Source organism: Zea mays, chromosome 2, assembly GCF_902167145.1.
Source record: "Zea mays cultivar B73 chromosome 2, Zm-B73-REFERENCE-NAM-5.0, whole genome shotgun sequence".
Classification (NCBI taxonomy): Eukaryota; Viridiplantae; Streptophyta; class Magnoliopsida; order Poales; family Poaceae; genus Zea; species Zea mays.
The window spans coordinates 235459942-235472836 of NC_050097.1; the positions used below are offsets into that span (position 1 = coordinate 235459942).

Below are 12895 nucleotides of genomic sequence, written 5' to 3' on the forward strand. Positions count from 1 at the left end.
GAGGACTTATTTATCTGACTAGCTGTAACAGACTCACTATTCATATGGATGGAGCTTGCCCTCGTTGCTGGTATAGTGCAATTTCTGTTTTGAGCTAGGTGCACATGATGTTGCAGTTATCGATAAGGTCCGAGAAGGATGACATTGATATGATTCAACAACAACAAAAGCAACAGTATGGGGATCGATACCCCACATCTCCATTAATATTCTTTTTGTTTTGGGCTTCGGTTAGCTCACGTGCACTCGAGCCTTCTCTTGATTTCTTGAACTCTATCAAATGTAGTGCCTTGCTACGCGTTTAATTTTAAATAGCTTTCATATTTACTAAACGGATCATTTAGGTGTTACGTAGGTGGTTAACTACACAAATTGTTTTTGGGCCTAGAATGCCGATTTCTATTCATGTTTTCATACAGCTCAGACGCTATATAGAGAGCACGACAAATTCTAGACAAGATACCAGGAAGATCAACGAAAGTATATATTCCTCATGGTGCTGTCTATTTCAGGGTATAAAAGGTTTGCGTAATGAAATTGCTGCCAGTGATGGGTTTCATGTCTACTGTGATCATGGAGCAAGCCCAGTAGTATCTGCTATACATATTTTTTTTACCATTTTATCACTAGTAGTTCATTTATGTGGAATGAGGACTTATTTATCTGACTAGCTGTAATGGACTCACTATTCATATGGATGGAGCTTGCCCTCGTTGCTGGTATAGTGCAATTTCTGTTTTGAGCTAGGTGCACATGATGTTGCAGTTATCGATAAAGGTCCGAGAAGGATGACATTGATATGATTCAACAACAACAAAAGCAACAGTATGGGGATCGATACCCCACATCTCCATTAATATTCTTTTTGTTTTGGGCTTCGGTTAGCTCACGTGCACTCGAGCCTTCTCTTGATTTCTTGAACTCTGTCAAATGTAGTGCCTTGCTACGCGTTTAATTTTAAATAGCTTTCATATTTACTAAACGGATCATTTAGGTGTTACGTAGGTGGTTAACTACACAAATTGTTTTTGGGCCTAGAATGCCGATTTCTATTTATGTTTTCATACAGCTCAGACGCTATATAGAGAGCACGACAAATTCTAGACAAGATACCAGGAAGATCAACGAAAGTATATATTCCTCATGGTGCTGTCTATTTCAGGGTATAAAAGATTTGCGTAATGAAATTGCTGCCAGTGATGGGTTTCATGTCTACTGTGATCATGGAGCAAGCCAGTAGTATCTGCTATACATATTTTTTTTACCATTTTATCACTAGTAGTTCATTTATGTGGAATGAGGACTTATTTATCTGACTAGCTGTAACGGACTCACAATTCATATGGATGGAGCTTGCCCTCGTTGCTGGTATAGTGCAATTTCTGTTTTGAGCTAGGTGCACATGATGTTGCAGTTATCGATAAAGGTCCAAGAAGGATGACATTGATATGATTCAACAACAACAAAAGCAACAGTATGGGGATCGATACCCCACATCTCCATTAATATTCTTTTTGTTTTGGGCTTCGGTTAGCTCACGTGCACTCGAGCCTTCTCTTGATTTCTTGAACTCTGTCAAATGTAGTGCCTTGCTACGCGTTTAATTTTAAATAGCTTTCATATTTACTAAACGGATCATTTAGGTGTTACGTAGGTGGTTAACTACACAAATTGTTTTTGGGCCTAGAATGCCGATTTCTATTTATGTTTTCATACAGCTCAGACGCTATATAGAGAGCACGACAAATTCTAGACAAGATACCAGGAAGATCAACGAAAGTATATATTCCTCATGGTGCTGTCTATTTTAGGGTATAAAAGGTTTGCGTAATGAAATTGCTGCCAGTGATGGGTTTCATGTCTACTGTGATCATGGAGCAAGCCCAGTAGTATCTGCTATACATATTTTTTTACCATTTTATCACTAGTAGTTCATTTATGTGGAATGAGGACTTATTTATCTGACTAGCTGTAACGGACTTACAATTCATATGGATGGAGCTTGCCCTCGTTGCTGGTATAGTGCAATTTCTGTTTTGAGCTAGGTGCACATGATGTTGCAGTTATCGATAAGGTCCGAGAAGGATGGCATTCTGTGCCCTATTCCACAGTGCATCAATTGCTCTTCATGGTGGTTCCCTTGTATGTTCTATGGGCTATGGCAACGCTTCTATGTTGCTTTTGTTGTTGTTGAATCATATCAATGTCTCTCAACCCGCAATTTTTAGGCAATAGTTTTGAGTTAAATCCTTCATATAATTCACTGAGTTCACTAAAATCATTTCACAATGGTTAGTGATTTGATCATCACATGTCAAAATCTATACCTCTACTACGTTTAAGCACGAGTTTCGTCACGCGTCCACTCGTGTCCACTCGAACGCACGCCCTCACGGAATAAGAGAAAAAAATAGTGTGTTGATCAGGATTCGAACTAATTAAGGTCGCTTGCCTCAAAGGCGCTCCGCTTCTCTCACTACGACACACACCTGCGTGCATTATATGGAGGAGAGATATTTAAAATATATGTATACTAATAATTAGAAAATAAAAAATAATTATGTTTGTATAAATATCTCATTCAAGTAAGGTCTACATATATGTAATATATAAGAAACAGTAATATAAATAATGATTTTCGTCGTGCATCGTTCCCTCCGCACGTAGGGAGTGTTCCCTAAATGTGCAATTATCGGGATTCGAGGAAAATAGCACCCGCGTCTAATGATTGTATCTCATGTTGGTTTATATTGTATAAAGAATACTTATATCATATATAAAAACTGTAGTGGTGCATGAACAACTTATTATTATTATTATTATTATTATTATTATTATTATTATTATTATTATTATTATTGTTGTTGTTGTTGTTGTTGTTGTTGTTGTTGTTGTTGTTGTTATTGTCGTTATTATTATTGTTTTTTGTTGTTTGGGTAGTTTTGAGCCGCAAAAGGTAAACTAAATTCCAACTAGTCGGTTACCCGTGCGTTGCGACGGCTCACAATAATACCCACGTAAATTATCCACCAAAAAGTTCTCAAGATTTTTTATTGATTGTCTCCGCTCTTCGCATAATATTTTTTAAGAACGCACGTGTACCATAGGTAACAAATCAGAGACCTGGGCATCTGGAGGCGACATAGGTAGTATACCGCTAGATATATAGGGAGAGAGCACGCAAGCGTAGAAAGAAGCTCAGCCGGAGCAGCTCCAAACCAAGAGGCACCCGCACCAAGCGCCAATCCGAGAAGGGCGAGAGAATGCGAGTGTCTTCCCAGCCCTAGACCCGTCGAAGCGACACAACACCACCACCAACTCTGTAGCATATGTCGGCTGCTGCCACGCTATGGGCCTTGGTTGTCCAATATCTCAGACCTGGACTCCTCATCGCTAAGATAACCTAAGTGTGGCAGGTGCCACCATGTCCTCCTCGACGACACGCACGGAGAAAGGCCAGGAGTGTGACCAACTCGCGCCGTACTCGCGTCGACGAGCGTCGGTCGGCTTGCGGTTGCGACCGTGGGCAGGAGCAGCAGGTTGGGGAGGAAGAACAGAGCGAAGGCCGGGAAGACGAACGGGACGCCCGACGATGGCGAAAACGATGGTGCGCGCATGATGTGAAACGTCCTCGTGGATATTCAATAGCCATTGCGCGAGTCGGTGTCGAGGATGGTGTTGGACGAATACGAGGAAGAGGTGCATGCTCCTACGCCTCTCTGCCGAGAATAGGGTGGCGCGGAGGTGGATGCATGAGGGGAGAGATAAAAGAAGTAGAATGACGAATAAGGTGGTGGTAACTGAGACGAGGACCATCATTATCGTGCGAAGGTATAGATGACCAAATGAGTCGTGTCTCGCGAGCCGGCCCGAGGCACGACCCATTTAATAGTGTTTGGGCCAACCCGGCACGAGCGGCGTGCTGGCCCAACCCGACACGATTTTTTTATTTTACAAAAAATGATATATATATATATATATAATTTATATTCGATATTATAAACACATAAGCATGATGTTCTATTGGTTAGACAGCTTCGTCCAGTGGGAATGCGGGTTCAAACCCTATCTTTTACACCGCTTTTTAACATTTTATATTGAGTTGATTTGAAAGAAATGTAGAGTCTTTATGTAAAAAATGACGTAGTACGACCCTTGAAACTAGTAAAGTATAGTAGAGATACAGGGAAAGACGTAATTGGCGACGCAACTCGCCGATCTCTCTTCCCAGGTATTGGATGGGGACTGGCGATGGAAACGCAACTCGCAAGCGTCGAGCGGCAGCCACAGCTCCGCAGGTCGCAATGGTATCCCGCCGTCGGCTTTCCATGTATCTCTTTATTATCTAACTCAGTTTCCAACGTAACGTAAATGGGGATGTAGTTCAGATGGTAGAACGCTCGCTTAGCATGCGAGAGGTACGGGGATCGATACCCCGCATCTCCATTTTTTTTTTGTTTTGGGCTTCGTGGCATTACCATTGTACATATGGGCGTTCGTTACCAGAACCCGGCCCAAGAGCTTTTGTTATCGTTCTCCCTAAAACGGCCCACAGAGGCAGCCCCACCTAGTACAGGAGTCCCACCCGTCAGGCCGCCGGCACAGACACAGCGCATGGGCACGTGGGGCCGGTAGCGGGACGCGTCGCGCGAGTGCGGGTGGGCCACTCGTCCCAGGCAGAGCATGGTCAATCGGCCATAAATCTACCTTGTTTGTGCCAACGGCCAACAAACACCCAACCACAACAATATATCTACTGCTGCTGCTGCCGTTGCCCGTTCCTATTTAAAATGGGATTTGTTCCACCACCCCATCACTTAATATCCTGCTTCTGCTAACCCGCAAGCTACTCTGTTTTTGCTATACATATCACATCAAATTCATAGTAAACTATATATAAAAAAAAGGAGAGAATTAGAGAGAATAAGCCTGCTCGCTAGTAGCCAGCTAAAAAAGACCGCTCACAAAACTACTCTTACACGACTAGTTTGAGAGCTCCATTTTACCGAGCGATTTATATTTCCAAAGGAAAAATAAACTATTTTTTTCTTAGAAAAATGAAAATTTGGTGTAATGAGATTTCTAAACTAGCTTTAAATAATTTATAAGAGGAACAGAGAGACCAAGTATTAAACGTACCATTTGTATCGTGAGCTAGTTATTATATTACTGATTTTTTTAGTTGGTAACATGTGGCATGACAGTATTATATTATAAAAAGCCTACTATAATCTATATCATTAACCTTGCTCGTCTTGTCCCGGGATAAATAATGCAAAAGAAATCGTGCTTAAAAAAGCACTGACCTGACCCCAGTCCCCACTGTCAACTGAGCAAGATATTCCATGAAAGCTGCTTTCTAACTCCTGGCTTTTATTTTAAACCACTCATGCGTATAGTAGTCCAGTAGTGTCATAATCTCCGTCAAAATCATTTTCATCTTTTTTACATGGACAGACTTCCATGACAAATCTCACAGGTCACCCTTCCACCACATCACCACCGCATTCACATCGAACAACAACAACACAAGGCGAGGCCGAGTCGAGTAGCGCGACCACACACACACACCGCGTCGAGTCTCACACGGCACGGCAGGGCACGCGTCAAGGCGATCCGTTCCATGCCGCCGCCGCTGCCGCTGCCGGAGGAGGAGGAGGAGGAGAAGCCGCTGCCGCGGCGAAAGCCAGAGCCGAAGCCGCCTAAGCCCAAGCCCACCAAGAGGCCCAGGCCGATTGGGCCGCTGCCTCAGCGGGACGGGGACCCCGGCGGCGGCGTCGCCACGTCCCCTCCGCTCCTCTTCTGCGGCGACGGCTGCTCCGGCCCGTGCGCCTACTTGCCCCAGTGCCAGCCGCCGCCTCCGCCGTCCCCTGGGGCCACCGTGCGCCTCCGCTCGAGCCGGCTCCCGACCCCGCTCGTCGCGCTCTCGGCGTCGCTCCTCACCGTGTCCGCGGTCCTCCTGCTCGCGCTGCTCGTCCACTGCCTGGTCGCGCGGCGGCGGCGGGCGCAAGGCGCGCCGCTGGCCCACCACGCCGAGACGGGAGGGGGCCAGGTTCTGGCTGGCGCGGTGGCGCAGCAGGCCGGCGAGGGGGAGGACGAGGAGGCCGCCGGCGGCGGCGTGCACCACGTGTGGTACATACGCACCAAGGGCCTCGACGAGCGCGCCATCTCGGCGATCGCCGCGGTCGTGTACGACGCCAAGAAGCGCGGCGCCGGCGCCAGCTCCGACGGCGGCGGCAGCTGCGCGGTGTGCCTCGCGGAGTTCCGCCACGGCGAGACGCTGCGCCTGCTGCCGCGCTGCGCCCACGCCTTCCACCGCGCCTGCATCGACACCTGGCTCCGCGCCCACGTCAACTGCCCGCTCTGCCGCGCGCCCGTGCAGGTCGCCGCCGCCGCCGCTAACCCCAACCCCGCACCGGGAACGTCCGGGCGCCGGGAAGAGGGTAACCCTGCTGCTGGCGCCGTCATCGGTGGCGTTCAAACACAGGACCCCGCGCGCGGCGGCGGCTTTCCTGACCGGGCCGTCAGGCGGGCCGCGTCGTCCATGGCGGCGCTGCCGCGGCGGGCGTGGCCGGACGTCCCGCTGCGTGCGCCGGCGTCGAGCAGCTTCCGCGACGGCGAGGACGACGTGACGGGGCTCGGCAAGATCAGGCGGCTCCTCAAGCTCTCGGACGCGCTGGAGATGGCCGGGGTCGGGGTACACCGGTCCGCCTCGTTCGGCGCCGCTACCTGCCAGCGCTTGCCGCCAAGGCCGGGGCCGTCGGCGCCCGGCGTCAGCGCCGACGAGACGTCATAGCGAACCGACTGAGGCCGACGACGAGGCCATCGGTGGTCTGGTGAAACTTGCAGCTTTGGGAGCTGGGAGCTTGGAGGAGTGAAGGTTGGTGTTGGTTTGCCAAGTTTTTGTGTGTGCCGGGCACGAGACATGAGAAGGTAAAAAATGATATCTTTTCCATGTTTCTTGTATAATCGCTTCGTCAGCAGTAACAAGTAAATAACTCGTGAGCCTGTGCATGCACTGCGGAGCGTCAGGAATTGTAAGTAAGAAAGAATCCTTGACGGAAGTAGTTTTGTATGCGAAATTTACAGCACGAATACATGTGTAAGATACGTGTAAGGGCATGTTCGTTTTGGAGCGGAACGAAGGGAATTGGAGGGGCTATTCAAAATTGAATAGGAAGGTATTTAATCCTCTCCAATCGACATAGCCTAAGAGATCACTCATGTTCGTTATGGGTACATGAATGATCTGAAGTTATATGTTGCTCAGATTTGTTTCACTCCTATCTAGTTTCTCTGTATCAAACATGGCCTTTTAAGGCCCTGTTTACTATTACTTGAGCTTCAAAATTTGGTGAGGTCGATGAAGAGCTTCAGAAGATCGTTAAGCTGAAGTTATATACAGTTAGAAGAAGCTTAGATAAGCAATTTTATTTTGTATTTAGATTAATAATTTTTAAAGCAATTTAAATTTATATTATACATCACAGCTTCACGATGAAGCTGAAACCTAGAGTCTAGAGCAGTGCCAAACACCCACTAAACCTGGTATGTCTAGAGGTTAGGATTATGGACAAAGTTCCATCTGACAGGCCGTCTCACCTGCATTGCCATGTCTCTGTCAGGGCACTAACACCTCATTTAAAAATTCCAACGCTAATGGTGTGAGGTTGAAGTAGGCAGGGTAGTTCTGCCCAGTCGCCTGTCGAGGCAGTGTGCATCAATTGCTTGGACCGGACGGCTGTTCTGCGTCGCTGTTGGTCATCAAATGAGATGTGGATGCTGGCAGTGTGTGCCTGTGCTGCTGATGGCTGGCTCGCTGTGGCCTGTGGGTGAAGCTTCTTCCTTCTGGGATGGGCAGGCAATCACCTTCCAACGCAACACAATATGTAAAAAGTTAGGTGTGCGGTGTACCTCTCACGATTCTTTTAGGTTCATTGAGGATTAAGGTCATGCACACAACACAACACACCTCACGCCTTTGACCCTTTTGACACTCAGAACTCAGAAGGTTCGTCTGACTGTAGTGCACTTCACTGCTGAGTACACGCGCAGTATTGGTCTTGGGGATAGTAACCAAAGATGACACCATTGAGTTCAGCAAACCTAGCAAGGGCAACAAGACATTTGCAAGTTCCAACGCAAAAAAAAGGTCATCCAAACACAGATTGTTCTCCTTGCAACTCACTGTATTGGACTCTTGGGACGATCTCCTTGCAACTCACAAGTGCGGCATGATTAAACATAAACACAGATGACTATCACTTGCGGCCATCATCAACTTACAAAACTTGGACAACCTGAGTACATGACCCTTTCTACTACAAACATGAAAGGGCTCAACACCTTTTGCTGTATTGTTGTATCCTTGAGAAAATAATGAAGTTGACCTAAGTCCAAAACTTGTCCAATCTCTGAAGCAACACTACTAATATGTCCAGTAGAGTAGATCAGTCAGGGGAGCGGTGGGGCTCAACAGAAATCTATCTCAACGCGGCAACATCGCCAGAATGTCTTCTTTGTGCTGCATACAGTAGTACACTAAAACTGCAAGAATGATAACTAGTAGGATGGGCCATATACTTGTTCCTGTCAGTAAACAACCATCCGTTTTTTAGTATAGGGCTTGCAAGGAATGGCTGGGAGAAAAAAAAAAAGCAAATCTATGATTGAAAGGTGCAGCATACCATTACTCTTCGGGGAACCAACGTACGTCACCCTTGCAGTAGAGTCAAAGGAAGTTGACAGCAATGTTCTGGGATGATGTAGAGCAACTACATTGAGAAATTGCATTTTTTTTCCCTTTAGATTTGTCAACTCGAAGTTAAAGATACTAACCTTGAATCCTGAGAGAAGGACAGTGTAGTCACAACACCAAGATGGGCCTTTTTAACTGTTACAAGTGTCCGCATGTCTTTTGAGTCGACTATGACCACGCTTCCTTCGATTGTTCCACTAGAAACCAAAGGCAGACAAATAATTTTTTTTAAGAAAATACAGCCACGCTATGTCTACAAGATGATTATAAATAAAACCAAAGGAATATTTCCAATCTCACATTGCAAGGAGAGCACCGTTGGGCGACACCGCAAACGCTGAAATTGCCTCACGAGTTATTTTCTTTGATCCTGTTCTTGTCCATGAGGTAGTATTCCAAGATACTATTTTTCCATAATCACCTAAAAAAAATATTACTCAGGTATTGCCAAACCTTAAGCTTGTTGCCTAATTCAGTTTGTAACTAGATCAACGTAAACCTTAATGTCACCTTCCATTGCTGTTATAAATAGGACATGACTGTTGTCTGCCTTATTACAAAATCTGCAGAATCCAAACATTTCCCCCTGGAAATGTACAGATCAAACTCTATTGAAACAAAGACATGGAATCATTCTAATAATGCATTTCGCCCGAGAAAAGAACTCACTGCTTCTCTTGGCAGACTGGCTACAACTTCAGATGACTGCAAATCCCACACTCTGCATGGGCCACTGCTCCTATTCACGGCAATAAACCTCTCATCGGAACTGAAAGCATGGACCAAAGCAGAGAAAATCCATCAGTATCTCACAACCAATATTCAAGTGCGAAGAGAGAGTTTAATGGTAATTTGTTTACCTGATGGTAAGATCCTTAATTGATGTTTTAGTATCAGTTTCTGTGAGAACAGGCGCCATAGCCGGCCACTTGAAGACTCTTAAATGCCCATCCTACAAAAGAATAGAAATAAACGAACATGTCAATAACCATAAGATTTCAGTGCCATAACAGAAACTCCAAGAGAAAGAAGAGAATCACATATGAACCATGACAAAAACCAATGGAGGCAAACCAGATTTGCCTTTTTATAATGTAAAAGCAAGATTAAATATCAGTGCTTAAAGACCGTTCTGCCAATAGGTAAGGGCTATTAAAAAGTCAACAGATAAAACTTATCAGAACCGATTAGCATATCTTTGCTTTTAACAGTAAATTAAGGTGATGGTGCAAACATGTATAATTATAAAACAAGAACATATCATAAAAAGCATATCTCAAGAACTACTTAATGTTATTTGGTATCTACATACGTTAAAGACATAAACTAAAAGCAAGTTCATTCAAAACTGTGCTAGCTGTACTTTCTAGCCAAAGATTTCGGTACCAAGTTGACCATGGGACAAGTCCCTTTGCCTAGCATAACAATATACACCCACCTCTTCAGATACCACAACTCACTATCAGAATCGCCCATACATACATACTATAGTAGCAAATGATCATTAAGTTGCCAAAACAAGCTAACTGTTTGGCTCACTGTTTTAAAGGCGTCGCCTAAGCATCCAGGTGCCGGTCCAACGCCTAGGCGCCTTGCTCGCCTACCTCGCCTAGGCGCTGCCTAGGCGTCCAGACGGCGGTCCAATGCCTTGTCTCACCATACCACTTTAAAAACCATGGTTTGGCTACATTAGTTGGTGGTACTAAAAAATTGTTGCTTATGATGATCATAGTCTGTAGTATACATTTTTAGTATACCTAGAAACTACTAAGCTAACATATCTTCCTGAGCCATTTTGTTTAATTTTTTGATGCCAGACTCAAAAGAGCAAATGAAGTTGAAATTTAGAAACTTAGAATACATTCCAAACTAGGTGCTCTAGGTGCCTATAGTTTTCCCTTCAGAGAAAGTCAAATATGAAAAGAAATAAAAAGAGCTAATACTCCCTCCATTCAAAATTGTAGGACATTTTAGCCTTTCTAGAGACAACTTTTGCTATGCTCTTAGATATATATAGATACATAGTAAACGCTATGTATATAGTCTTATAATTTGGAACATAGGGAGTACTAAACCTACCAACAAGAGTTACAAAAAAGTAAAATACAATAAAAGAAGTACATAATATGAACTTACTTCACCACCAATGGCAAGTATTGAACCTTCTTGACTGAAGGATATGGCCAACTGCAAACCATCTTCTTTCAGCTCCGCTAAAGCTTCCTGGTCTGGCTCCAAAGACAAGTTCTGTAGCCCCTCTCCTTCCTGTGATTCCCATCGATACAACCTACATGAGTGTTTTCAGAGTTAAAATTATGAAAATTCAACTTTTTGACCAAGTATAAGTATTTACTGTTCACAGGAATACAAAACAAGACAATATTGTCTTTTGTAGAGTATAAGATAACGGTAGAGAATATAATGTACATTTTAGAGTTGATACTTTTTGAACCACAAACACATCTATACTAACAACTAAGAAAAAACGAAGTCTGCTTCACGTCAGACCACAAAAGGCAGAACATAAGGGATTTATTAATTACTAGGGAAACAGAAATAATCAAGCATGCCCAAGATACCACCTTTTACTAGAAGGAATCAACAGTAGATAAGTGATCTTCTTGAATAGCCTGGGTTAGGCTATATACAAGACAATTCGCAAATACCTTTGCTTCAGGCCATGTCAGTATGTCACTTGTTGCTAGCAAGATTCTACATTACATGTTATCTTCGCAGATGGAGTAGTCTATATCGAATACCACCCATTACCTAGACTAGGCAACGAATGAAGCGGACAAATATACCACATTCTGATCATTTGTGCGTATCAAAATTGAGAGCTAACCAATACATCAGCCAGGCTACAGGAGCAAACGCCGCGCAGGTAGAAACGCCAAAGATATGATCCAAGGGGAGGAGGGTGCATACTTGCAGCCGTTGGGGAAAGCGCAGAACACGCCGTCGCCGCGCGGGTGTACGGCCATTCTGTACGGCACCTCCTCTTGGGTCCTCACCTCAATCACCTGCCCACCACCACGGAACGCCAAATCAGCACGGGACACGCGGCCGCACGGGATCTTGGAGGACGGATCGCTCACCGTATCGGGGGAGAGGGCCGGCGCGGCCTCTTCGCCGGCGGCGAGGGCCGCCATCACGAGCTTGTTCGGCACGCCGTTCCGTCCCTTCCCACCGCCGCCCCCGAGCAAAACCATCGGAGGCGGGGGAGGGGAGGGTGAGGGGGCATCCGCGTCCGCCTCGGCGGCGGGACGGTCGGGCTTCAGGATGTGGGCGAGCGGGAGCCAGGCGGCGCAGTAGATCGGGAAGCCGTAGGACTGGCTACCGCCGCGGCGAATCGCCATCGCGTGGAGAAGGGAGGGTGAGGAGCGCCGGGTGCCGGAGATAGGTGGGCCGGTAGCGGTGGCCGCCGGTGGGGAGGCACGGCGGACGCGGGACGGTGGGGGAGAACGCGGGACGGGAAAATAAAAGGTTCCGTTTCGGTTGACCAATTGAACAAATTGCACTACAATATGTCAAGTCAAGGGTGTGTTTGAATGCACTAAAATTAATATTTTAATGACACTCTTTCTGGGAGGCCAGGATGCTTTTAGCGGCACCGAGGTAGTGCTCCGAACCCTATCTCTCTTGCTTCGTGGAGGGAGCGAGGCAGTGTTTGGTTGAAGAGCCAAGTAGAACGGAGCCGTTCTGTCCCAGTTTTGTTGTTGTTTGGTTACAAAGTAACTAAAACGGAGTGACTTTAATTAGGAAATATTCTCTACAGATTTGGAATCATCTTACTCCAAAAAATCAATGGGACGGAGCCGCTCCGTTCTCAGCCCGCTCGTACAGCTCGCCCTCCCATCCATGCGCAGCAGCTCACGCGCCTCCCTCTGCAACGAAAAAAAATAGAGCCGCTCTGTTCCAGTTCACTCTGCAACCAAACAAAAAAACAGAGCCGCTCCGTTCCAGCTTACCAAACACAGAACAGAGCGGCTTCGTTACTAGAATCAGGGATGGAACGACTCCGTTGTACTTGGCTCCTCAACCAAACACTATAGGAGCTAAGCACGGGTGGAGGCGAGCGTCGTGGCGTGGAGGCCGCGCGTTAATGAGGGCTGCACCTGGTAATAAGGAGGCCGC

The 12895-nt window shown here is 46.1% G+C and overlaps 2 protein-coding genes and 1 non-coding gene across 3 annotated transcripts; 2 read left to right on the forward strand and 1 right to left on the reverse strand.

Moving 5' to 3' along the window:
* The first annotated feature begins 4373 nt into the window (after positions 1-4373).
* TRNAA-AGC (transfer RNA alanine (anticodon AGC)) lies at positions 4374-4446 on the forward strand. The gene has a single exon. It is a non-coding gene; the product is annotated as a tRNA-Ala (tRNA).
* Positions 4447-5538: 1092 nt separating this feature from the next.
* Positions 5539-7115, forward strand: LOC100191865 (putative RING zinc finger domain superfamily protein). The gene has a single exon (NM_001137289.1). The coding sequence runs from the start codon at positions 5624-5626 to the stop codon at positions 6794-6796; it is 1173 nt and encodes a 390-aa protein (NP_001130761.1). The 5' UTR covers positions 5539-5623; the 3' UTR covers positions 6797-7115.
* A 1039-nt stretch (positions 7116-8154) lies between these two features.
* LOC100284345 (sec12-like protein 2) lies at positions 8155-12266 on the reverse strand. The gene is made up of 10 exons (NM_001157240.2): positions 11857-12266; positions 11687-11781; positions 10895-11045; positions 9619-9710; positions 9428-9527; positions 9269-9344; positions 9059-9179; positions 8839-8955; positions 8688-8755; positions 8155-8589 (listed from the first exon to the last, which is right to left on the reverse strand). The coding sequence occupies exons 1-10, from the start codon at positions 12115-12117 to the stop codon at positions 8489-8491; spliced, it is 1182 nt and encodes a 393-aa protein (NP_001150712.2). The 5' UTR covers positions 12118-12266; the 3' UTR covers positions 8155-8488.
* Positions 12267-12895: the final 629 nt, after the last annotated feature.